This window comes from Trichechus manatus, unplaced genomic scaffold (genome assembly GCF_000243295.1).
Source record: "Trichechus manatus latirostris isolate Lorelei unplaced genomic scaffold, TriManLat1.0 scaffold00030, whole genome shotgun sequence".
NCBI classification, from domain to species: Eukaryota; Metazoa; Chordata; class Mammalia; order Sirenia; family Trichechidae; genus Trichechus; species Trichechus manatus.
Window position 1 is genome coordinate 13,058,844 of NW_004443966.1, and position 25,017 is coordinate 13,083,860.

A 25,017-nucleotide genomic window follows, 5' to 3' on the forward strand; every position below is an offset into this window, starting at 1 on the left:
CCGCCGCCGCCGCCGGACGCTCGGCCTGGAGCGGCCCGGGCTGAGCCCGCGCGCGCCGCGCCCTCTGGCCGGGGGTGGGGCAGAGGACTGGCCTGACTCTCCGGCGGACGGTCCCCTGGGCTTTCCGTGGTCTGGCGGCTCCCTCCTAACAGCCCCAGACTCAGTCCACTCCAGCTGGGGACTCTCCCCTCATCTTCTAAGGAGGGGTGGACACCTGCCGCTATATTTCCCCAAAACGGGGTCCCCGCTCCGCCGACTCCTCACACCCACAGAGACAGCAGAGAGCATTCACGATCCCGTCTTGCCTCCCTCTCCAACTCCAGAACCTTCAGACTTCCGCTAGTTCCTACTGTCCCCTGCCCCCTCCCCTGTCCACCCTCACAGAGAGACAGCCCTCACCCCTCACAGAGCCTGGTTCCGTGCCTGCGGGCCCTTCCAGGCCACCGTCCTCTCTTCACTCCCACCTCACCCTCCAGACCTCTCTTTCAACCCTCTGCCCTCTTCCCCTCACCCCCCTTGTCTCCTCTTTGAGCCCCCACCTAAACCAGGGGCCAGTGGGTACCCCGTACCCCAGGATGTGAGCCCCTTTGATCTGTAATGCTGTGGCTGCCCCTTGGCCCCTTCCACGCCATGGAGAACCAGGTGCTGGTCATTCGCATCAAGATCCCAAACAGTGGTGCGGTGGACTGGACGGTGCACTCCGGGCCGCAGTTGCTCTTCAGGGATGTGCTGGTGAGTGTCCAAACCTCAGCGAGGGGCGGGGTGCTCCGGGAATTGAGGAGGGGTCCGCACCTTAATCGCTGAGTCTTCCCCTGGATGGGCCATTTTTACTGCTTTAACCACAAGCATTGATTAATTTCATCACCCCAGATCTAGTAAATGTGCGGGGCTCTGGGGAAACAGAGGTGAATGCGACCAAACCCCTGCCCTCAAGGAACTCCCAGACAGGACTGGGACCCACACATAGAAGCAGCCAACTGGGATACAGAAAGCTGAGTCTAGAAGAGAGGCCTTTTTCCAAGTGTTTGGGGGAATGTCTCTGGCCTAATTCCAGCCATGCCTTTCTACTGAGTTCTCTGTGAACTTTCTCCTACAGAGTGGTTGATGGGTTCAAACTGCCAGCCTTTCAGTTAGCAGCTGAGCGGTTTAACCTCTGCGCCCCCAGGGCTCTGCTGAACTTGGTGACCAGTGGGGAAAGGGAAACGGAAGCAAGGGCGGCTTTAACTTACCATGTTTCAGCAAACCTAAGACATTGTTGATTGTAGGACATGCCATTGTTGTATGTATCACTAAGAAAAAATAGTGCCGCCCTTTAAACTGCAACACGCCATCCATTGTAAAGGGAAAAAAAGCCCAATTTCAGAGATGTTGAAAGAAAAAAAAGCCCAGTTTCAGAGATGTTAAAAGAGGGGAAAATGTGCATCTTAGAATCAGATACTTGGAATGAATTTCAAATAAAATCCTGGAATGTTAAAGCAGAGCGTACCGTTGGAGGTAGCCAGGGCTACAAAAGGCAGGAAAAAGTTTGCGCATTTAATCTTTTACAGATAGTTACTGAGGAACCAACCAAAAAAAAAAAAAAAAAAAAAAACCCCAAAATCCAAACCTGTTGCCGTCAAGTCGATCCTGACTTAGAGCAGCCCTATAGGACAGGGTAGAACAGCCCCATAGGGTTTCTAAGGAGTGGCTGGTGAACTGGAGCTGCTAACCTTTTGGTTAGCAGCTGACCTCTTAACCACTGTGCCACCAGGGCTTTTACTTTCCAAAGTTGTGTGGCTCACGATTGGGAGAGTCAGTACTAGAACTCACCATTGGGAGAGTCAGTACTAGAACTCACATTTCCTTACTTAGTGTTTTTTTCCCCATGTGCTGCTGTTCCACTTCTCATCTTTCTAACATTCATTTGAGATAGGATGCTTTGTGCCCATTTTATATATTGAATAACTGAGGCATCAAAGGCAGAAGGGCATCAAAGGCTGGCATACCAAGAGGCAGATCTATAGTAGAACTTATCCGCTAGGTAAGATGGGGCTGGGTGGCAGGTTTTTGGGTGGAGGAAGATATGTGATGCAATTTTTGATCTTCATGAGTGACTCAACCAAAATTTGATTCCTGTAACTTCATTTTGAGTTCTGGATGTTACTAACACCCAGACCATGCAGGTTTTCAGGTGCCTGGGTGAGGAGTGCTGGGACAATAGTGACACAGCAGCCTCAATATTGTGCACCAAATGCCATCCTTCTCTTTGCTCTCAGAGTTCTCCACACACTCACATGCACATAGATTTCCCTACTTGATAAGGCCCAGACTACCTAGCGTGGTCCTCTGGGCAAGTCTTGATTGGCTTTTGCCTACCTGGTACCAGCTTTATCTGTCACTGCACGCCTGAGCATCCTGTACTCCAGGTGTGTGGAATCACTTTCCATTCTCCGAGGGGCCCAGGCTGTCTTCACTCTGCCCCTTTTGTCAGCTGGCCAGCTCCCACCTGTCCTTCAAAGCCCAGCTGTGCTTTTCCTCGTTAGTCTTGGTTATGTGGCTCTCCTCTGTGTTCCCACAGCTTTGTGTGTGTACCCCGTCAAAGCAGACATGTTGTGTCATGGTTATTTGTCTGTCTTCTCCATTAGGTGGTGAACTTCTGGAGGAGATGGACATGTGTGTTTCCACTCTGTTTCTGGTGCTTCAGAGGACTCTAAAACCTTTGTTTAATGAGGGAGCTCAAAAGCGGGTGCATGCAGTTATGGTGCTGTGGAAAGAGCACTGGATTTTGAATCAACAAATTTGGGTTTAATTGCAAGCTGTCACTATCTTTTTTGCACCTCCGTTTCCTTATTTGTAAAATGGGGGATGATGCTTGCCTCAAAAACTTGTGAAGATTAAATGAGATTGCATCTGTGATGAGAAGAAAGACATGCACTTTCTTTCACTTTACTCATCTTGAACAACAAGGTATATAAGTCGAATAGCACAGCGTTTACGAGCGCGAACTGGAGCTAGACTGTTGTTGCTGTGTGCCGGTGAGTCAGTTCCGACTCACAGGGACTCTGTGACAGCAGAACTGCTCCGTTTCCTAGGCTGTAATCTTTACCAGGGGGCCCTGCTGGCATAGGGGTTAAGCATTTAGCTGCTAACCAAAGGGTCAGCAGTTCGAATCCATGAGCTGCTCCTTGGAAACCCTATGGGGCAATTCTACCCTGTCCTGTAGAGTCGCTATGAGTTGAAATTGACTCGACGGCAAGGGGTTTGGTTTGGTTTTTGGAATCTTTACAGGAGCAGATCGCCAGGTCTTTTCTCCCACAGAGCCACTGTTGGATAAAAGCTGCTGACCTTTCGGTTCGCAGCCTAGCGCTTAACCAGGGCCACCAGGACTCCTTGGAGCTAGACTTCCTGGGTTCAAATCTCAAGTGGCAGTTCCCCCATTCAATTGGGCAGGTGTCTTATGTGTCTTGTTTTCTTTATCTGTTAAAAAGGGGAGAGGGCAGATAAAAATAGTACCCACCTCTGAGAGTTGTAAGGACTGGTTGAGTTGATACATGTAAAGCACTTAGAACAATCTGGTTCATTGTAAATGCTCTTTAAGTGTCGCCGTTATTGTTGTTATTATTACAACAGTAAGGGATAGGGCCTGGATCTTCTGCTCCTGCCTGTGCCTGGCTCCAGGCTGATTGGCCTGAAAGGAAACATCGCACAAATGACTCACTGTCTAGAGCCCTGTGTCTGCATTTGTTAATTGCTCTGGTAAGCACAGGTGGAATGTGTTTTGTCAGGAAAGCCTGAGGAAGCTCTTGTGGCAGGGAGTGCTACGTAGACTCCCAGTGCCACCTGTAGCAGCCCAGCTCCTGGAGGACTCTGGGATCTGTTCTCCAGGCTCACCTAATCACTTCTCCAAGAAATAGGTGGAAAGCAACAGGTCCGTCAGCATGTTTGGCTTAGACCTTAGAGTTTAGAGCTGAATACACCTGGAAGCATTCCCTTCATCTAATGTACGCTTTTGTGATTCTCCTCACCCCCGTTTTCAAATGAGGGTTCCTGAAGCCCAGGGGAGGGAAATGCCTTGCTGAGGCCACACAACTAGTAGTTTTTGGCAGAACCTGACACAGAAGCCAAAAGCAGTTTGTGGTCATTACATTAACTGTGACTGAAAGTGTTTTGGACCCGGGGTCAGTGGTTGAGGCTCCAGGCACAGCTTTGTTGAATGGCTTTGAGATCCTGGGCAAGTCACTTGGCCTCTCTGGGCCTTCTTTTCCTTCATCCGAATAATTAGGGACTTGCTGGAAAGTTAGGAGTCCCTTGGTGATGCAAATAGTTAAGCGTTCGGCTGCTAACCAAAAGGTTGGAGGTTCAAGTCCATCCAGAGGTGCCTCAGAAGAAAGGCCTGGCGATCTGCTTCTGAAAAACCAGCCATTGAAAACCCTTGGAGCAGTTCTGTTCTGACACACATGGGGTCACCATGAATGAGAACTGAGTTGACAATAACTGTTTTGTTTGATTTTTGGCCAGAATGTTAAGTAGGCCTAGCAGGACATTTGGGTTGTCTGCTGTATCTGTTTTTCAGCTTTCTGTATGTCTTCTCTTCCTTGGAGGCCGAGTCCCCAGTTCTGGAAAGTTGTGCAGGAGCTCTGTATTAGTATGTGGTGGGAGAGAATGTTCTCCTCTCTCCTTTCTGTTTTTTGAATCCTGTCTCTAAGGCCCCGCTCAGATTCCGCTTTACCTGTGGAATTCCTGTCCAAACTAAAATCTAACCTGATTTTTCCTTCCTTTTGAGCTAGTAAATACTATTTGCTGTTTATGTCTTCTGTTTGGCTCTGGAATTATCAGTGCTTTGTATCGCTATTTGTCTTTTAGGTATCTGTGTGAACAGACTATATAATCTCACCATCTCTGTGAACAGATTGTAATTTTCTAAGGGCAAGGAAGGAAACCCTGGTGGTGTAGTGGTTAAGTGCTATGGGTGCTAACCAAAAGGTCAGCAGTTCAAATCCATCAGGTGCTGCTTGGAAACTCTATGGGGCAGTTCTACGCTGTCTTGTAGGGTCACTATGAGTTGGAGTCGACTCAATGGCAATGGATTTTTAAGGCTAAGGACCAAGTTTTATAGTTGTACAGCCTATAGCTTTCAGATCCTTATGTTCCCGGCTCGTTGTAAATGCTGAATTTTATTTTTTGACCAACATTTTAATATTTTGGTCTGTCAGATATTTGACTTAATTTAGTGAATGGAAGGAGGGAAAAAAAGACCAAAGAATGATCACCATCAAGATATGTAAATTTAGGTTTTCTTTTGAAACCTTCTTTAGGTTAGTTAAAATGTTATGTCCTTGAGAGTGGGACATGTTCACTTTGAAACAAGTCGTTTAAAATATAAGAGATATTAACTGGAAAATGAACCTAAGATCATTAAATATATATTGCTTAAAAATGATGAGTAGATACTAATTTTCAAAATTTTTACCCCTTTATCATTATGATAACCAGTTGCCGTTGAATTGATTACGGCTCATGGTGACGCCATGTATGTCGTAGTAGAACTGTGCTCCATAGGGTTTTCAACGGCTGATTTTTCAGAAGTAGATCGCGAGGCCTTTCTTCCGAGGTCATTGTGACACCACCAGTTTATTTGCTTTTAAGAAACAAGGTGGATGGTTTATGCATATACGTCTTTCAAGCAAGTCTGCTTTTTCTTTTCTCCGTATTAGATGTAAAATACCTTGTTTATGTTGATGGGCGAAGGATGTTATTGCTGCCTGGTGGGGTTTTCGGCTGATTATTAGAAATTTGCTGTTTGAGGGAGTCTGCTTTTCGTAAGTAGGAAGGATCCTCATTTTGTTGCCTAGTACTGTAGAGGTAGAGTTCGCTTCCTCAGGATTGATTTTCTGAGTGATAGGCTTTCTCTGTAACGTGAGACTTGAGACTTGTACGGTTGAGGGTGGAAAGGTTATTGTTTCTCTTTGTTTTTCCTTCGTCTTTTATCTATCCTGGCTAGAAAGGGTCCTTAGTAAATGCTGTGGGAAAGATGAAGTAACTGAATGAATGGCCATTGTCCACTGACACTGATTGTGTACTGGAATTTAAGATTTCACTGTGGGGTGAGCTTTGTGATATTCCAGTGATCAGTGATTTGTTTATTTAACAGACACTTAAACCATGTGCTATACAGTCTCCTAAGCATGTTACAAATATTAACTCATGTAGTTCTACAGGGAAGTACAGCTATGATCCCGTTTTATACACAAAGAAACTGAGGCACAGAGGATCAGTCGTTCAGCTGGTGAGTGGCAGAGCCAAGGTCCATCCCTAGCATTTTGGCTCCAGAGCGCATGCTCCCAGACTTTGCACTGTACTTGCTGTATAGCCTCTTTTGTACCGCTCCACGGTTTCCATTCACCTGTCAATAAATATTTTTTACCTATGAGTGTGTAGAAAGAATTTTTTTTGACACCGAAGTGTTTTACAAATACTTCCTCAAAAAGTTGATGTTTCATTTGTTAAGACTGGAGTCAGAAGAAGAAAATAACCTCTTTTGGCTATAATGAGCAAGGGCTGCCTAAGATAGTTCTCTTTGATCAATTTTATATACACAGATTTATTAAAAAAAAGAAAAAAGCACTGTAGAGGCAAGGCTATTATGCAAATTGCCATTGCAGCAAAAGCTTCTGAAGAACTGCCTTTAGAATGGAGTTGCAGCCGCCACTCTAAGTGCCCTGCTTGGAAGGGCTGTGGGCTTCCTGCTGACAAGTACTGCCGCGGCTTTGTCAGCCGGCTGGCTGGTGCCAGTTCTGGCTCAGCCCGGAGGGACATTGTGACAGAGCTCCCCTGAGAGAAGTGAGGTTTGCAGGCCGTTCAGGTTGGATTGGACATACTGGAGTCGGGGGCACTTTCTTCAGAACTGACCACTTCTCTTAGGTCCTCTGTGCCTCTTAAACTACCTCTGTAGACAAATTTTGAAGTGTTTTCAACTTTATAGGTTCAGTTAAATGTTGTATAAGATTATGTACACTTCTTAGTTTTTTTTTTTTTGCAGATTAGATTGACTTTATTTCAGTGTCATTAAATGTTTTTCAGCTGCTTAATAGTAAAGATTGGTAAGAAATGTTTGTATTAAATGTAGCATTATAGGTTTCTATGACTGTGATGGAAACTTCTGTTTTAAACTCCTGCCACTACATTTTGGAGCATAATCAAATTGAGGCTCAGAGAGGTTAAGTAATTTGTTCCAAGTCACGCAGCTAGTAAGTACAGAGCTGGACTTCGAACCCAGGCCAGTCTGACTCTCAAACCCCTTACTCTTTCCACCGCATTACATCCCACAGCTTCCCTTAGAAGAAATGCATGGTAGTGTATTTATGTAAGTGTTGAATTGAGAATGAAAGATTATGTTATTAATACAGAGTAGAAAAGATTTCATGAAGATTTCCCCTGCAGAATAGAGATATAAACTCTGGGCTTACATTGATTATGAGCTAATGTTTTTATAGTTTATGCCAACATTTCAAAAATCTTTTCCAGGTTCTCATATTTCCTGCAGGATTTGCCACATGTTAGCAATAAAGAAGATGGCTAATTGTGTTTCTTTATTCTTTCTTTGTTTAGGATGTGATAGGCCAGGTTCTGCCTGAAGCAACAACCACAGCATTTGAATGTAAGTCTGCCTTGTCTACTTTCTTTGTTGACGATTTCTTTCTGCAGTAATTTTTCAAAGGGTTTATGGGTTGCATTACTATAGAAACTGACGAAAACAGATTATTTATGATCATCATGTGGTTCATTTAAATATTTATAAATTAATGCAAGTTTAATGATGATACTGAACTGAGTAATATTTTCTTATTTAATCATATCTTGGGTGTGCATGTTTCTACAATATAGCTTTAATTACCAACATGACCTTTATCCGCTCTTGCTCCTCACAGTAATAATATTGCTGTAACAAAAATGAAACATATAAACTACCTGTGGGCCAATGATTATTGTTTAAGAGGTTTTAATCCATTTCTACGTTAAAACATCACAATGAAGTAGAGCATTGGAGCAAACATTGCATGGATAAGTCTGTTTTAGTGGGGGTTGACAGGACTGCTAGATAATGACAGCAACACTTTGGGTCTTGAGTGCCCCCATTCCTCCCCATTGACCTGGGGGCGGTGTAAGCGTGTACTAGAAAACTGCTTTTGATATGAACTCAGTTGTTGCAGGAGAGATCAGGGTCTGAATAATATTAAGCTGAGAGTTTAGTCAGTAGCCCTGGGCCTGCGAAGTATAAAGTAAGGGCTTGGCGCCATGGTTGCCACCTTGTTTTGAAGATGAAGGCCACTTATCAGTGCAGAAAAATTTGTAGTTTCTCCCATGATAGTATACTTTTTTGTTCCTGTTTATTAAAAAAAATACATAACGACAGAAGAGTACAATGCGTACATCCTCTTTAGAGGACAGCTTAACAGTGCTTATCAAAATGTAAAATGTGCAATACCTTTGACTCAGCCAGTCCACATGTAGGAAGCTATCCAGCAGAAATACCCACACGTGTTGAATGCCCTTCAAACGAGGTGTTCATTGTGGAATTATTTTTAATAGCAAAAAATTAAAGATACGCTAAATGCCTAGAATAATGTATTAATAATTGTAATTTATCCATCATCTGAAGCATTAAGCAGCAGCTGGAAAGAATGAGTTAGCATGTCATGCAATGACATAGAAAGATATCCACAATATATTGTTGAATAAAGAAATATGTATGATAAGATCCCATTTTGTAAAAAAATCTAACACTCTCCCCCCGCCCCCAGCTTCATGTGTATACTGAGAGACAAGGATCTGAAGAGTACCCACTGTAGCGCTTTCCAGCAGTTTCCTCTGGAAAGTGAATTTGGAGGTTGTGGGGGAAGGTGGTGGTTGGCAGCTGACTGAATGAGCACACTTTTTACTTTACATATTCCTCTGTTGTTTGACTATTTTTCAATAACCATTACTTATTTTTAAAAGCTACTATGAGTGAGACTCTTAAAATAATTAGTATTTTATTAATCACAGTGGAATTTTTATACCACTGAAAAATAGTACATATATCTGGAATACGTATTAGTGTTGCATGGTCTATTCAGCCCCCTTGCAGTAACTCCTTGGGGGTGCCAGGGAGTTCATGGGCAGTCTAATAGCTAACATTTGGAGCACTTACTGTTGCCAGATGCTGTGCTAAGAGCATTCCATGGATTAGCTCATTTAATTTAACCTTCACAAGATCCCCTTGAAGTACTTGGAAGGACTGTTATTAGCTGTGTTTTACAGTTGAGGAAAAGGACATCTCCTCTAAGCAATTTGCTCAAAGTCTCGCAGCTAGTAAGTGGTACAGTGGAATAGACTCCAGAGCCTATGTTCTCATCCCCTGAGCTGGACTTGTGAGAAATGTCATAATCTTGCAGTCCTATATTCTGATTGTTCTTAAGCTTGGCAAAGAACATGCTTTCTGGGTCCCCCAAAAGTAGCAAGGGTACAAGTAGCTTGATGTACCTGTGCCTGCCCCACTAGCTTCCAGAGTTAGGGTTCATAGCAATAGTATTGATTATTCTAGCTATCACGTATTGATGGCCTGCTCTGTGCTAGGCAGTGTACTAGATGTTTTATCTAGATTGGCCAGTCTTCACGATGAGTCTGTAAGGTAGAAAAATTATACCCGTGAGGAAACTGAAGTTCAGAGATGTGAAGTGATCGCTGAAGGTGATCAGGTAGGAAGTGGCGGAGCCCAGATTCAAATGCAGGTCTCTTTGACTGTAAAGTGTGCACTCTATTAGCCAAGTGTGTTGAAAGCCTGTGAAGTGTGTTAAGTGGAGAAACAATGTTTAATCCTCTAGGGTTAAGTTCTTAGAGATCATGCTTCCTTTTCCCCAACAAGGGTAGCGGCTCTACCATCTGTGTCTGGACCAGTTTTAGATGAAAAACAAATAAAAACAAAACTACACACAGAGAAAATGATGACGATTGTTTTGTTGGTTTGTTTTTTTCCTGTATTATTGTGTACTTTCCATTAGAGACTTAAAATCCTAGGCTGGCTTTTTTCATGGTTGTCCTAGGATGACTTTATTCTCTGAACAAAAAATCTGAACCAATAAATGGAATCTAGGTATAACAACAACACCAACAAGCATAAGAAATAGTTGGGAAAATATAGTTTGTAAGCTAATTTACTGCAATTTGGGGAGTATTTCAGTGGTTTGTATGATAGAACAACCCTTGAGTAAATAAAACTTTAATCAAAAAGTATTTATGATAATATATTTAATACTAAAAAGTATACCTAATACCAGTTGATTTCTTATACAAAAGAGATCATGTTATATTTAGAGATACGAGTTAAGCAGCAAGAGAAAGGACATCCATCAAATTTACCTGTTTTATGTAAATGTAGAGAAAAACTGAGTTGAGTATAATTGGAAAAGAGGAGAGGTACTGTAATCTTATGGACTCTCCAGTTCTGAGAAATACCACCTCTTCAATGACCCCCTCACCTCCCAGATGAGGTTAATCTCTCTGTGCGCCTTGTTTACGTCTTTACTAGAGCAGGAAACTGGTTCTCTGTTGCCTTCTGGTTGGTTATGTGTGTGTTCCCCCCACATTAGATTCTGAGTTCCTTGGCAATAGGAACCATGTTTTATTTGACTGTTGTTCTCTTCTTAGTACTTAGCTTAGTGCCTTGTAGGAACATGCTCATTGAGTAAAATGGAATGTTATATATATCCATATTGAAATGAGAATTATAAAATGCATATGACTTAAAGCCAAGTGAATGATTTGCTGTTATGGTTTATTTGTGCTGTTGCCCAGACACTGGATATAGTTAGTTGGTGGTAGAAAATGCAAGCCCTAACTTCCTACAGTTGATGGGGCCCCATGTCCCGAGGGAGCAGAGGATCTGCAGTGGCTACAGTCTTTCTGATTTCTGCCCCTGGGGTTGTTATATCCAAGGGGAGATGGATGAGGGAGGCCCATCTGTGGTGAAGTCTTCTCTTGGGCTAATGGCCCTATACCTCTTTTTCTTCTTACTCTCTTTTAGAGCCTTTCTCCCTTTATAATTAGGGAACAAATACAAGTACTTTTTAATACCTAGTCTTTTTTTTTTTTAATTATGAGCATATACATGATCTTAAAAAAAATTCAAGCAGTACGTTTGTTGTTAGTCAGTTCCAGCGCATAGCAGCCCTTCGTACAACAGAACGTAACACTGCCCAGTCCCGCACCATCCTCACAGTCATTGCTGTGTTTGAGCCCATTGTTGCAGCTACTGTGTCAATCCATCTCATTGAGGGTCTTCCTCCTTTTCACTGACCCTCCGCCTTACCAAGCATGATGTCCTTCTTCAGAGACTGTTCCATTCTGCTATCATGTCCAAAGTACGTGAGAGAAAGTCTCACCATCCTCGCTTCCAAGGAGCACTCTGGCTGTACTTCTTCCAAGACAGATTCGTTTGTTGTTCTGGCAGTCCATGGTATATTCAATGTTCTTCGCCAACACAGTAATTCAAAGGCATCAATTCTTCTTTGGTCTTCCTTATTCATTATCCAGCTTTCACATGCGTATGAGACGATTGAAAATATCGTGGCTTGTGTCAGGCACACCTTCTCAAAGTGACATCTTTCAAGCAGTATAGAAATAAAGTAAAAAGTCCTTCATTTCCCCAAATCCTCTGGTCTCACTATTAACAATTTCTTCTGTTTCCTTCCAGAAGTTTTCTCTGTACATAATATATACTGTACTACAACAAGTTTCTCCTTCCTCCACTTAACAGAATATATTGGACCTCTTTCCACCATCTGTGTGCTTAGATCAACTTCGTTCTCTTGGATGACTACACTATATGTAATTTTATGACTGTGGCATAATTTATTTAATCTGTTGACGGGCATTAAAGTTTTACCAGTTTTTCTCAAAAGATTAGATGGGAACCTTAGGGGGCAGTGAGCTTATGTTAATGGGGGAGGAACAGCTCAGAAAAGAAGGGTAAGAGTGGTCGCATAATTCGAGGAATGTAATCAGTGTCACTGAACTGTAGTTGTAGAAATTGTTGATTTCATGTATGTTTTGCTGTGTATATTCTCAACAACAACAAAATAAATAAAATAAATTTAAAACAAAGAGTGGTTTGGGAGGAACTACTTATCTCAGGATGTTGTTGTTTGTGTTGTTGGGTGCCGTCAAGTCAATTCCGACTCATTGCGACCCTGTCTGATAGAGTAGAACTGCCCCATAGGGTTTCCAAGGCTGTAATCTTTACTGGAGCAGATCACCAGGTCTTTCTCCCACGGAGCCACTGTTGGTTTCAAATCACTGGCCTTTCGATTAACAACGGAGTGCTTAACCATTGTGCCACCAGGGCTCCTATTATCTCAGGATAACTGATACCAAATCAAGGCCTCTTAGAGTGAATCCACTTAAAATACAATAAAATTTTCATAGTAGATTGTGGAAAAGAAAAAAGGATCATTTATATGGTAGTCATTTTCACAGTTGCCCTCAATGAGCCTTGCCTGCTAGCATTCATGCCCTTGTTGAGTTGCATCCCATGCTGAATCAGGGCTGGCCTTGTGTGTCCAACAGTTGGTGGAAGTTATGGTATGTGATTTCTGAACCTAGTTCATAAAAGGCATTACAACTTCTACCTTGGCTTCTTGGATCACTTACTCTGGGAGAAGCCAGCCAACATGCCATGGGGACACTTAGGCAGCCCCATGGCAAGACCCACATGGAGAGGAACTGAGGCCTCAGGCCAACAGCCAGCCAAGTGAGTGAGCAATAACCGTCCTAATCGAGTCTTCATGTGAATGCAGCTTCAGCTGATATATGACTGCAACCTCATGAGAGACCGCAAGTGAGAACTACCTAGCCAAACTCTTTCTCAATTCCTGACTGCAGAAACTATGAGACATGATAAATGATTACCATTGTTTTAAACAACACCACCAAAAAGTTTTCCCAATTTTTCAGTATCAGAAAAAAATGTCACAATGAACAGCAATGTCTTCTCTCTTTCCACTTTGTGGAAACACATTTTTGGATAAATTCCTATGAGTTGGAACTACTGAGAAAAAAAAATTCATATTTAAAATTTTAATAGCTAGTACCGTGTTGCTCTCTAAAAATGTAGAACCAATTTACACTCCCCACAGCAATGTATGAAAATGCCCATTTCCCTCCCTCCTTGCCAGCTCACAACTTTATAGTCAATGTCAATTTGGTAGGTAAAAAAGATTGTTATATTACTGTTTTAATTTATATTTATTTAATTATAAATGAGGTTGAGCATCTTTTTATTGGTATTTTGGTCATTTGTATTTAGTTCCTATGAACTATTTTTTTTGCCAACTTTGCCCATTTTTCTATTATTTGTCTTTTTCTAATTGACTTTCTAATATTAAGAAAACTGGCCCTTTGTCTTAAATGTTGCAAATATTTTTGCTCAGTTTATTGCGTTCTTTTCAACTTGCTTTAGTCTTTTTTTTTTTTTCCCCATAGAGAAATTTAAGGTTTTTACATGGTAGAGTTTGTCATATTTTCCTTTGTGACTTCTGGGTTTATGTCATGCTTAGAAAGGTGTTCCATGTTCTAGGATATTGAAAACCGTTCACCCATATTCTTTTCTTTTTTCTTTCTATTCTAATGGGGTTAAATACACACACACACACAGATTAAGTATGTATAAAATCTGTATTATGTACATACGTATGTATGTGTGTTCATGTGTGTATGTTTTTTCAATTTCCTGTATCATGGTCAGTTTATTTTGTTGAAAGGGGTCAGGTGGAGATCTACCTTTATTGTCGAAGCAGATAGACAGTTGACTCCATACCAGTTATTGAATAACTCGTCTTTTCCCAGATGTGAGAGCAGTTCTGATATGAAGCTAAATTCTATAAAAAATCTGTACGTTTGCATGTGTGTTGTTGTTGTTAGGTGCTGTCGAGTCGGTTCCGACTCCTAGTGACCCTGTGTACAACAGAACAAAACACTGCCAGTCCTGTGCCATCCTCACAGTTGTTGTTATGCTTGAGCATGTATGGGCCCTACATGTGCTGTAGGAGCTCGGCATTCATATACGTCCAGAGACCCCTGTGGATTTTCACAGTTTCATTAGCAGATTCATGAGTATGCCAACATGTGAGGTGATGAAAGCCAGCTGTGCCCACTAATGAGTTTCCTGTGCCTATCCGGACATGTGTTCCTCTCCCTGGATTTTCTCTGGACAAGTTACTGCCATAAAATGATGGTGGACTGGTGTCACTGGACAGTAAAATCACACTGGTGACTTGAAAGATACATTTTAAGTCTATTTAGAAAAATACTGACTTTTACCTACAAAGACCACGTGGTCTCACTTTTCCATGACTCTGACTTTCCACATTCTGGTCATTACAAAAACCAACCAAACCCATTGCCACTGAGTCAATTCCAACTCATAGCAACCCTGTAGGACAGAGTAGAACTGCCTCATAGCGTTTCCAAGGAGCAGCTGGTGGATTCAAACTGCTGGTTAGCAGCCAGGCTCTTAACCACTGTGCCACCAGGGCTCCATTCTGGTCAATAGCCCTCATAAATATAATAGCCCTCATAAATATCTTCATACTTATCAAAGCGTGTGTCTGAGTTTTGGTTCTGAAAATAGGGTTATAGGAAAAATATTTATTTATGTCTTTGTTCAACCACGATCATTTTATACTTACTTCTCATTGAATAGAATCCTTTTCAGTTTTTTTATACAGTAGTCCCCCTTATCCTTGGGAGATGCGTTCCTGGGGATGCCTGAAACCGCGAATAGTACTGCACCCTATATATACTATGTTTTGACCTGTATGTACATACCTTTGATAAAGTTTTAATTTATAAATTAGGCACAATAAGAGATTAACAACAGTAACTAATAATAAAATAGAACAATTATAACAGTATACTGTAACAAAAGCTATGTGAATGTGGTCCCCAGGCAGGACAGAGCTGGAAGGTGCGAGATTTCATCAGGCAACTCATTTAACATTTTTGGACTGTGGTTGACCGAGGGTAACCAAAACTGTGGAAAATGAAACTGCAGATAAGGGGGTGGGGGCTACTGTAATGTTCCGGAAGGTTATTTTGCTTTTTTGGGCAGAAGTCTTTAAACCAGCACATCATATCTCATTTTAAACTTGGTTGGGTGATGCAAACAGTTAGTATGCTCAAGCTGCTAACTGAAAGTTGGAGATTCTAGTCTACCCAGAGGCACCTTGGAAGAAAGGCCTGGCAGTCTACTTCCAAAAAATCAGCTGTTGAAAACTCTATGGAGCACAGTTCTGCTCTGATACACATAGGGTCACCAATAGTCAGAATCAGTTTGATGGCAGCTGGTTTGCTTTTTTATTTTTTATAGTATGATCATTTAAAGCAAGATTGCAATTAACATGTTGTAAGTTCTTGAAGTATACTATACTATACAACTATAACTGACCGCTGGAGTGACACCTGAAGATACCCCTCATACCCAAGTGGTGAGGACAACGTCATTAAGAATAGTTAGGTGGGAGGGAACCTCTTTTTACTTTGGAAAAAAGTCTAAGTCTTCAAAAATTTGGAAAAAATGAAGTTTCATTTTCTTAAATTACATGTAGAAGATAAAGTAGATATTTATAAGTAAAACTAGGTAGGTTAATGAAAAATTGTAATTTGTAATTTATAATTTATATTCAATGTAGGTTGAATATAAAAATTATGTAACATGTTGGTGTTAGCTGTGCATCCTAGAATTTGAGACAATTTGAAGAGAGCTTTAATTTATTGAAATTTTAGTTCAAAATGTCATTGATGCAAAAAGTCCAAATTCTTTTTAGTATTATGAGAGTAGTTGCTTCTTATTAGTACCCTTGTTAAGTTGTTTGAGAATTCAGAAGAATCTTAAGTCCTTTACCCTAGTACTGGAACTCACTGGACTAGTTGCTTCTTGAGGGCAGCGGACAGTGATGGTCATTTTTGAATCCTTAGAAACCCTAGCTTGGTACTCAGTACATAGATAGAGATAGCTGCCTTTGAGCTGACTCCAACTCATGGAGACCTTATGTACAACAGAACGAAATGCTACCCGATCATGCCACATCGTCATGATCACCAGCGTGTTCAAGTCCGTCATTGTGGCTATTATGCTAGTCCATTTCACCAAGGGTCTCTCGCACTCTTGTTGGCCCTTTGCTTCACCAAATATCATGTCCTCCTCCAGTGTTTGATTCCTCCTGATGACATGTCCAAAGTGAGTGAGTTGGACAGTGTTCTGTTGTGATCTATAAGGTTTTCATTCATTAGTTTTCTAACTTAGATTGTCAGGCCTATCTTCCTAGTCGGACTTAGTCTGGAAACTCTGCTGAAACCTGTCCACCATGGGGGACCCTGTTGGTATTTGAAATATGAGTGGTATAGCTTCCAACATCATAACAATATGCAAGCTGCCACAGTACAACAAAGTGACAGACTGGTGGTGGTAGCACATAGTAGACACTCAACATGTTTCTCGAATGCATGGATGGTTGAAAGAATGAATTAATAAAGACAAACATCTCATCCATCAGCAAATTTCATTGGTTCTATCTTCAAAATATATCCAGCATGTGATAACTTCTCAAAACCTCAGCTTGGTTCAGACCACCATCACCTTTTCCTGGAGAGGGACAGTGATCTCGTAATTGGTCTCTCTTCTTCACACAGCAACCAGAGTGATCCTTTGAGAAGTTCAGCCAGATCATGATACGCAAAACTCTCTAGTGGTTCCCATTATTCAGGGGTAAAAGCCAAGTCCTTAAAATGCTCTACAAGGACCTACATCTTCTCATTTGCCCCCCACCCTGCCCCACTATTACATCTCTCAACTCATCTATTTCTGTCACCCTATCTCATTCTGTTCTAGCTGCTCTGGAAGATGCCAGTCTTCTGACTCAGGGCCTTTGCATTTGCTGTTTCCTCTGCCTGGAATACTTTGTCCCCAAGTATCAACATGGCCCACTCTCTCACCTCCCTTCGTTCTTTTCTCACCAGAATGTAAACTCCAAGAGGGTGGGAATTTTTTTTCTTTCACTGTTACTATCCATAGTGCCCAGAACAGTGCCTGGCATATAGTGGGCGCTTAAATGTTTGTTAGAGCGAGGAAGGAAGCAAAGAAGGAATCAGGAGGTAGAAGGTATGGAGCTAAATTAAAACTCATGAGTATGAAGATTTGACCAAAGGAATCGTGGCCCCTAGTCCTGCCGAGATCGTCAGACTACTCATCTGAGAGGGGCTGTAAACTTCACAACTTTTCTGATGGTTTCCTGTTGATGTCTTTCTAACATCTACCATTATGTTTGCATTTCTTTCCTCCTGCCTTGGAGAAATGCCTTTGCTTTAGGTCTAATTGACTCCTACCTGGCACTGAAGGAATGTGACAAATGATATAGAATATATTGCCTCAACTTTCTTTTGCTCTTTGTAGAAGCTAGATTGTTCCTCAGGAAAGCCCACTTGAGCCCCTGTCGCTGCAGTGGGTGTCGTTTGGTTGAGCACTCCCGTGCCTGCTGTTTACAGGTGGACACTATGCTTGCCATTCTGACCACCCCTTACCTGAGTCTACCTCTCCTCCATTGGGCCTTTATGTTCCTTCTCTTGGCTTCTCTTTTGGATTGCATGTTGCTTCACATAAAATCACTAACAACATATGGCCTGTTATGATTCTTTTCCCAAACTCTGCCATTTTATATGTTTGTGACACACTGCAGATTTTGTGAAGATTGCTTCATAATATTTGTTTACCATCTGCTGCACTCTGTTTGGTATCTTGCTAGGATTTTTTCCCTCCATTTTAAGTGACATTAACAAAATCCCGCCAGTACATAGACTTTCTGGTTCTACTTTTGCTTCCCTAATGTGCTGGAAAATCACATTACTATGCTCCAGGCAACTAGAGAAGCCTGGAGTTCTCATTGTGAACCACTGTATTAGATCTGCCCCACCCCCCCGTCCCTTCTTGGTCATATCCAATAATGCTTTTTTGGTCAGATGGCAAAGAACCTCCGTGTATAAGACAAAAAAAAGCTCAAATTATTTTTCTTACTTCTTTCTACTTAGTGCCACTACTTTCTCCTCTTCACCAACATATTTATGCTTTTGAAACTCTTTGTGCCACTTTAGTAAGTTTTCATGGTTTATATTTCTAGTAGGTGTAATTTTTATAGCTAATCCAGTTTGGCAGGCAAGTGGACTTGCTAGATGGACTGTATATGTCCAACTTTTTCTTAAAAAAACATATTTTAGGTTTTTGTCCTACGAAATTGTTTGATATGTATCTCTCTTTTCTTACCCTTCACTAACATCTCACACCTGTGAATTCATTGTCTTTAGCGAGAAGTATCTTCTCACTTTAAATGTTAAGGTTTATGATTGCCTCTTGGGCTGCCATCAGAGGGTCTGAGATAGCTTAGATTTTGCCTTTCGGCCAGAGCTGCCTGTCTTCTCATGGGTGTGGTTTCTAGAGAGATGGGTGTGCTTTTCGGACTCACTCTCCTTTTTGATAAGAACAAGGAGTCTTTATTAAAACAGCTAGGCACAAGTATTAAAGAATGAAACAGAGTCCCCCCAAAAGTAATTTGTAAAGAAAACAAATACCTACATAAAATTGGGTCTCTTATTAAGCCATAAGAGCTATTAATCACTGGGTCTGTAAGCCCGATTTTATCCCCAGGCTTTATTGGCGTGCCTCTTTCAACTTATCTGAAGTCTTTCTCTTGGAGTCAGATCCCTTATGAGGCAGCTCTAACACCTGACCTCTAGGTTAGTGCAAAAAGCTGTCCACTTAAACCAAAGTGCCCTTGTAGTGTTTTATCGCTGCTTTTACGGGACTTCTGTGCAAGAAATTTTTCTGGTAACTGGCTTCTCTTGCAAATTTTTTACTGAAGTAAACCCTAAGAGAGTCATAGAATTCTAGAATCTTTTTTTTAAAGTAGTCTTAAACCCTGGTGGCATAGTGGTTAAGTGCTACGGCTGCTAACCAAAAGGTTGGCAGTTCGAATCCACCAGGTGCTCCTTGGAAACTCTATGGGGCAATTCTACTCTGTCCTGGAGGGTCGCGATGAGTTGGAATCAACTTGATGGCAACGGGTTTGATTTTTTCAAGGTTCAAGCCCTGGCTTTAAGGTCTTTGAGAATGTTCTCTCTCTCTATTTTTTTTGTTCTTGATTTAGAGAGACTGTCATTTAAATGATCTTTCTGGAATCTGTACCCTCTTTACAAATTATGAAAAGGTTTTTTACCTGCTTTATTAAACTCCAGGTGCACCTCCCACACCATCACATGTGAACAGTACTTTATTGAGGTCTTGTATGGATTGAGACTTGAACATAAACAGGCCTTTTTGTAACCATCGTCTCTATAGCTAGCTCTGGTGCAGAAATGAGAGTTACAGAAAACGATTCTGTTCAGGCTGGGGATTGTTTTTTTCACCAAGTAGTTCAGAGCTTCATCAAGAATATATCATTTTAACCCACATTTAAACAGAGAATTATTAGACCTGATTTTAAAGCAAGAAGGTAAAAGTGTTTTGGTGTGTGGATTATGTGACATTATATCCTTTACACTATGTATGTTTTTTCCCCTCTGCCTCCTACATTTTAAAGAAAATGTTTTAATTTAGCTTTGAGAATGTTAAAGTTTCTAGAACCTATGTAGAAATACCTTTCTTCTATTTCCAAAACTAGGATGGCACCCCCCACCCGCCCCTGGTTTGGCCGTAGAGAGTCGGTATGCTAAAAAAAAAAAAGAAAGAAAGAAATCACCAGACTCCTGTATAGTCCTTTATGTACTTAACATCCCACAGGAATGTGCTTTCTTTCTTCCTGAAAGTGACCAGTGTGCAGCCCAAAACAGGCAACTTTTGGTAGCTTAATATCAGCGGTGACACGCCACAGATTCCAGCTGTCTAGACAGTGTGACTTCATGATACTGTTCAAACCAAGTCGGGAGATCTGCGGGAGGCATCAAAGATCCAGGATGCAGGATCCAGGAACACATCCTTTGGAAACAAAACCTTGATGAGAGCTGTTTGTTGGCTTGGTCACTGAGTGGGGCTGGCGCAAGTGCTAATTTCCATCATGCTGTCACATTGCTGTTGGCTGCTGAGGAGAAAAAGGAAGTAGCGTTTTGCCCTGAAATAGGCTAACTGGGAGACAGCACCAGCTCCCTCCTAGGGTTCCCATGGCCTGGTCACAGAGCAGGGGCTGTCTTCTGGACTACAGCTGGAAGGGTGGGAGGGCCCACAAAAGTGAGGTGGGACAGGCAAGATCCATGTCTGAACAGCGCACCCCCTGTATTTTCAGTAAGCATCCCCAGAGCATGTCCTGCAAGCTTGTTCTTTTCATGATGGGAATTTGTTATGGTTATCCGGGCCTCTGATCAGAGTGATCTTTGCATGTGATTAAGACAGCAATTATATGCCCAAGAGTGACTAAAATATAATAATAATGATTGTTTAGCAAATGTACCAGAGCTGAGGCATCGAAACAAGGGTCTGCCCCTTCCAGTTTGACACCCTGGGAGGCTGTACTTCTTCCAGCAACATTGCCTTTGCTCAAAATGTTTTTGGCATTTTTTTCCAACTGTGCATTTGGAGTCTACCTCATAGGGTGTTGTCACTATATTGACAAATCTTTGTCTTTAGAAAGATGAAGTATATAACTAAATATTTAGAGAAAGCCAAAAGTCATTCTGAGTCCTGCCTGGCAGATGGTGTGAGCGTGGGATCAGGCCGACAATTCTATTTTGGGTTAAAAAGTAAAATCTGATATTCTCATCTGGTCTGTCTGTCCTCAGGTTCTGAAACAGTTTTTGAAGAGATATTTAAACATATTTTGAATAAGAGAAACATTATTGAGATAAGTAAATTATTTTTAATTTTTTTTATTGTGCTTTATATGGAGGTTTATAGAGCAAATTAGTTTCTCATTGAACAATTAATACACATACTGTTTTGTGACATTGGTTGCCAACCCCATGACATGTCAACACTGTCCCCTTCTCAACCTTGGGTTCCCCATTACCAGTTTTCCTGTCTCCTCCTGCCTTCTCGTCCTTGCCCCTGGACTGGTACGCCCATTTAGTCTCGTTTTGTTTTATGGACTTGTCTAATCTTTGGCTGAAGGATGAACCTCAGGGATGACTTCAGTACTGAGTTAGAAGGGTGTCTGGGGGCCATACTCTTGGGGTTTCTCCAGTCTCTGTCAGACCAGTAAGTCTGGTCTTTTTTTGTGAGTTAGAATTTTGTTCTACATTTTCCTCCAGCTCTGTCTGGGACCCTCTATTGTGATCCTGTCAGAGTAGTCGGTGGCGGTAGCTGAGCACTATCTAGTTGTGCTGGACTTGGTCTGGTGGAGGCTGTGGTAGTTGTGGTCCATTAGTCCTTTGGACTAATCTGCCTTGTGTGTTTGGTTTTCTTCATTTTCCCTTGCTCCAGATGAGGTGGGACCAGTGGAGTATCTTAGATGGCCGCTTATAAGCTTTTAAGACCCCAGATGCTACTCACCAACGCCGAATGTAGAACATTTTCTTTATAAACTGTGTTACGCCAGTTGAGCTAGATGTCCCATGGTCCCCAGCACTCAGCCCAGTAATTTGATCTCTCAGGGAGTTTGGATGTGTCTATGAAGCTTCCATGACCTTGCTTTGGTCAAGTTGTGCTGACTTCCCCAGTATTGTGTACTGTCTTACCCCTCACCAAAATTACCACTTATCTTTTGTCTAGTTAGTATTTTTCCCTCTCCACCCTTCCCCTCCCTGGTAACCATCAAAGATTGTTTCTTTCTGTGTGTAAATCTTTTCATGAGTTTTTATAATAGTGGTCTCATACAGTATTTGTCCTTTTGTGATTGACTTGTGTAACATTGGCATGGGGGTGGTATCTGACCTTCTCCAACCCCACAAGGGGGAAGGAGAACCAAGATCAGCAGCGCAAGGCTGACTCCCATGAGGTGGAGGCCAGGCAAGCATCCTTTCTGCACCATCTTTACTAATTCTGACACCAGCTGTCCCTCACACAGCACTCTGTACTGGGTTTGATAATTCATTGCAATGGCCACACAGAACTCACAGACCATATTCACGATTATGGGGTTTATTAGGGAAGTAACAGTTACAGTTCAGGCTCAGGAACACTCAGGATGCAGTTCTTTCATCACGAAAGCCTTTCCCTGGCCCTAGGCCTCTCCCCAAAGGCACTCAGCTTTCTCACTCCTTGGGCCAGGAAGCCCACCTCACCGTCTCCTGCTGCTGAGTCTCTGCTGCTGGATCTCTCCTGCCACTGCTTCTCACTGTCTTCAGGGTTACAGCTTGCTCTCTTTCTGGGTCTCCTGCTTCCAGGAGGTTCTCAACACAGGGATTCTGGGTCCAAAGGACACACTCCCTGCTCCTGGCTGTTCTTTCTTCGTAGTGGTAGACTCCTCCTGTCTGCTATGGAATTGGCTCTCTTTTAAGGCAAAACGGAGCAATCCCCTTGGTGGGCCACAATTACCCTATCACACAGTTCTGCCCAGTTGCCTAGGTGGGAGTCTCAAGACCATGGGTAGAAAGGTCACACACAAAAGTAATCAATCGCACCGAACTTGAAATAAGTAAATTATTTATTTCTTGATATGACTACTTTGGTGATAACACTTATTCAAGTGTATACGTTCTGATTGTGTATTTTCTAAAGTCTTGTTATCCTCTAGTCTTAAGACTATTACATTATTTCAAAATAACATGAATCACCACCATTTGAAACTTAACGATGGTCAGAGAATGCTTAATACAAATGACTGTTGAAAGAGAGAAGGAATGAGCTACTAGATAGAATGGGATATGGAGATACTTGCGTTGGAGTTGTTTTGCAAGTTAACCTTACACTAAGGCCCTAGTTTCTTCTGTAAAAGGGGAATAATAATAATGATGATGTCTACATCATAGGATTATTGTTAGATTTTTAATGAGGTACTGCATATGAAATCATGGTGCCTTGTGTATAGTAATATTCAGTAAATGTTAGTCATTTTTATCATGCTATTGTGACATGATAAATTGCCTGGGAGAGAAGAAGAATAGGGAAGTAGAGGGATAGGGTGCTGTTTGGGAAATTCAAAAACGTACTGTTAGCAGAACAGTTGTTTTTGTTTTTTGAAATTTTCCAAGCCAAATCTGTTTAGTCATACTCCAGTTATATTTACTTTATTTAGATACATGTTGTGAATGACATGGGCAATATTTTAATTTTCAGCTGTCCCTAAAAAAGTTTTAGTTCTTTATTGAGATTCTAGGAGCCCTGGTGGTGCAATGGTTAAAGCACTTGGCTGCTAATTGAAAGGTTATAGTTCGAGCCCACCAGCTGCTCTGTGGTAGAAAGATGCGTTGGTCTGCTCCCATAAAAATTACAGCCTTGGAAACCTTATGGTGCAGTTCTACTCTGTCCCGTAGGGTCTCTCTGAGTTGCAATCAACTCAAAGGCAGTGGTTCTTTTTTTTTTTTTTTTCCTTTTAATTGAGATACTAATTGTATTCTGAACAAAAAACAAAAAGCAAACCAATGGCCCCAACGTTCTCCAAAACTAGGATGTTGAGGGTTTGGATATCAAGTTGTAAAAAACTAATTGTATTATGTTCCCACCTGGCATGATTTTTGTATGTTAAAAAAAATGCATATCATATCAGTTATATTATGTTGCTTTTTAAACAGATGAAGATGAAGATGGTGATCGAATTACAGTGAGAAGTGATGAAGAAATGAAGGCAATGCTGTCATATGTAAGTATATTACAAATGAGGACTATTTTTTAAGATGTTAATGTAATTGAGGATGATGTTCCCCGGGCATAGTGAGGATTTGAAAGCTAAATTACAGTTGCCATAACGTTTTTCTATACGATATGTAAGGTTTTCAAAGATTTCCTTACGTGAAAGTTAAGGGCATTCTTTTCAAAGGACTTGTACACTTACTGATCATATCATGAACATTAAGAATAATGCATCTTAATGACTTTTGCATTAGGTATGGTGCAGACTAAATGGACTATCAATTTTCTGTATTTTTTATGCAGTACTTAAAGTAACGGCTCATTAAAAATGAACCCTTGGGCTCTAAAAAATTTTTCAAAATCTACTTTCAACTAGAGATCTCTTTCACCCTTCCAAACAGACTGTAGTTATAATGTAGCTGCAGGCATAATATGGATACACGATTTAAAGATGTACTCTCGGTTATTTTATATACTCACCCCCCCCCGCCCCAAAATGAACTACAGGGTTACTTACTGAATCAGAGTGATTTGAATATATCCAGAGATGACATTTTTGTTTCATATTTCACTGAAAATTTGCATTAACGTTTGTTTCCAACTAAAGTAGATGAACAAGAGAAAAAGGGTGCATTTTCAAAACTTTAATACTAAGCTTGATAAGCTTAACTTCCACGCAGAGACATAGCTTCCCTGAGCCCTGATTTGAGCCCTCCCATCTTTTGTTTTATGTTGTCTGAGTGTGTAATCTGGTGTGGTGTGTGGTGGAAAGAGCAGCGGGCTGGAAGTCAGGAGACCACAGCTCTCCTCCGGCTTCCTGGCCTTAGGCAACTCACTTAACCTTTCTCTGCTGCAGTTGCCTCATCTGTCAATTGTGGATAATAATACTTGTCCTTTCTGCTGCACAGGGTCATTGTAATGATCAAATGGGGTAATAGATGTGGAAGCGCTTTGAAAAGTTAAAAGTTCTATACAAATGCAAAGTGGTATTATGGTGGAAATGATGGACTCAGGATCCATGCTTTTCATCAAGGCTCTAATCTTAGCCAACAGCTAGGTTGTAGGTTTTTGACAGACTTCTGCTTAAACCGGGGTACTGTTTCATTGTAATGAAAACTGTAAAAAAATATCTGTGTGGGTTTTCGCCAATAGTTTTAATTTAGGGTAGGAGGAAAGAGAACGAGAAGAATGGCATGATTAACAGAGCGTTGCTTTCCAACCAGCCCAGAATAGGAAAA

The 25,017-nt window shown here is 41.6% G+C and overlaps 1 protein-coding gene across 3 annotated transcripts in view; it reads left to right on the top strand.

Moving 5' to 3' along the window:
• Positions 1–25,017, top strand: part of MAP2K5 (mitogen-activated protein kinase kinase 5) — a 277,318-nt gene continuing 252,301 nt past the window's right edge. For 2 of the 3 annotated variants that reach the window (XM_004374690.3, XM_023729752.1), the window contains exons 1-3: positions 1–732; positions 7,588–7,636; positions 23,722–23,789. In XM_004374690.3, the coding sequence (XP_004374747.1) occupies positions 598–732; positions 7,588–7,636; positions 23,722–23,789 (252 nt within the window). In that variant the 5' untranslated portion in view covers positions 1–597. The remainder of the gene's footprint in view (positions 733–7,587; positions 7,637–23,721; positions 23,790–25,017) is intronic. The other variant, XM_023729753.1, reaches the window with a different exon arrangement.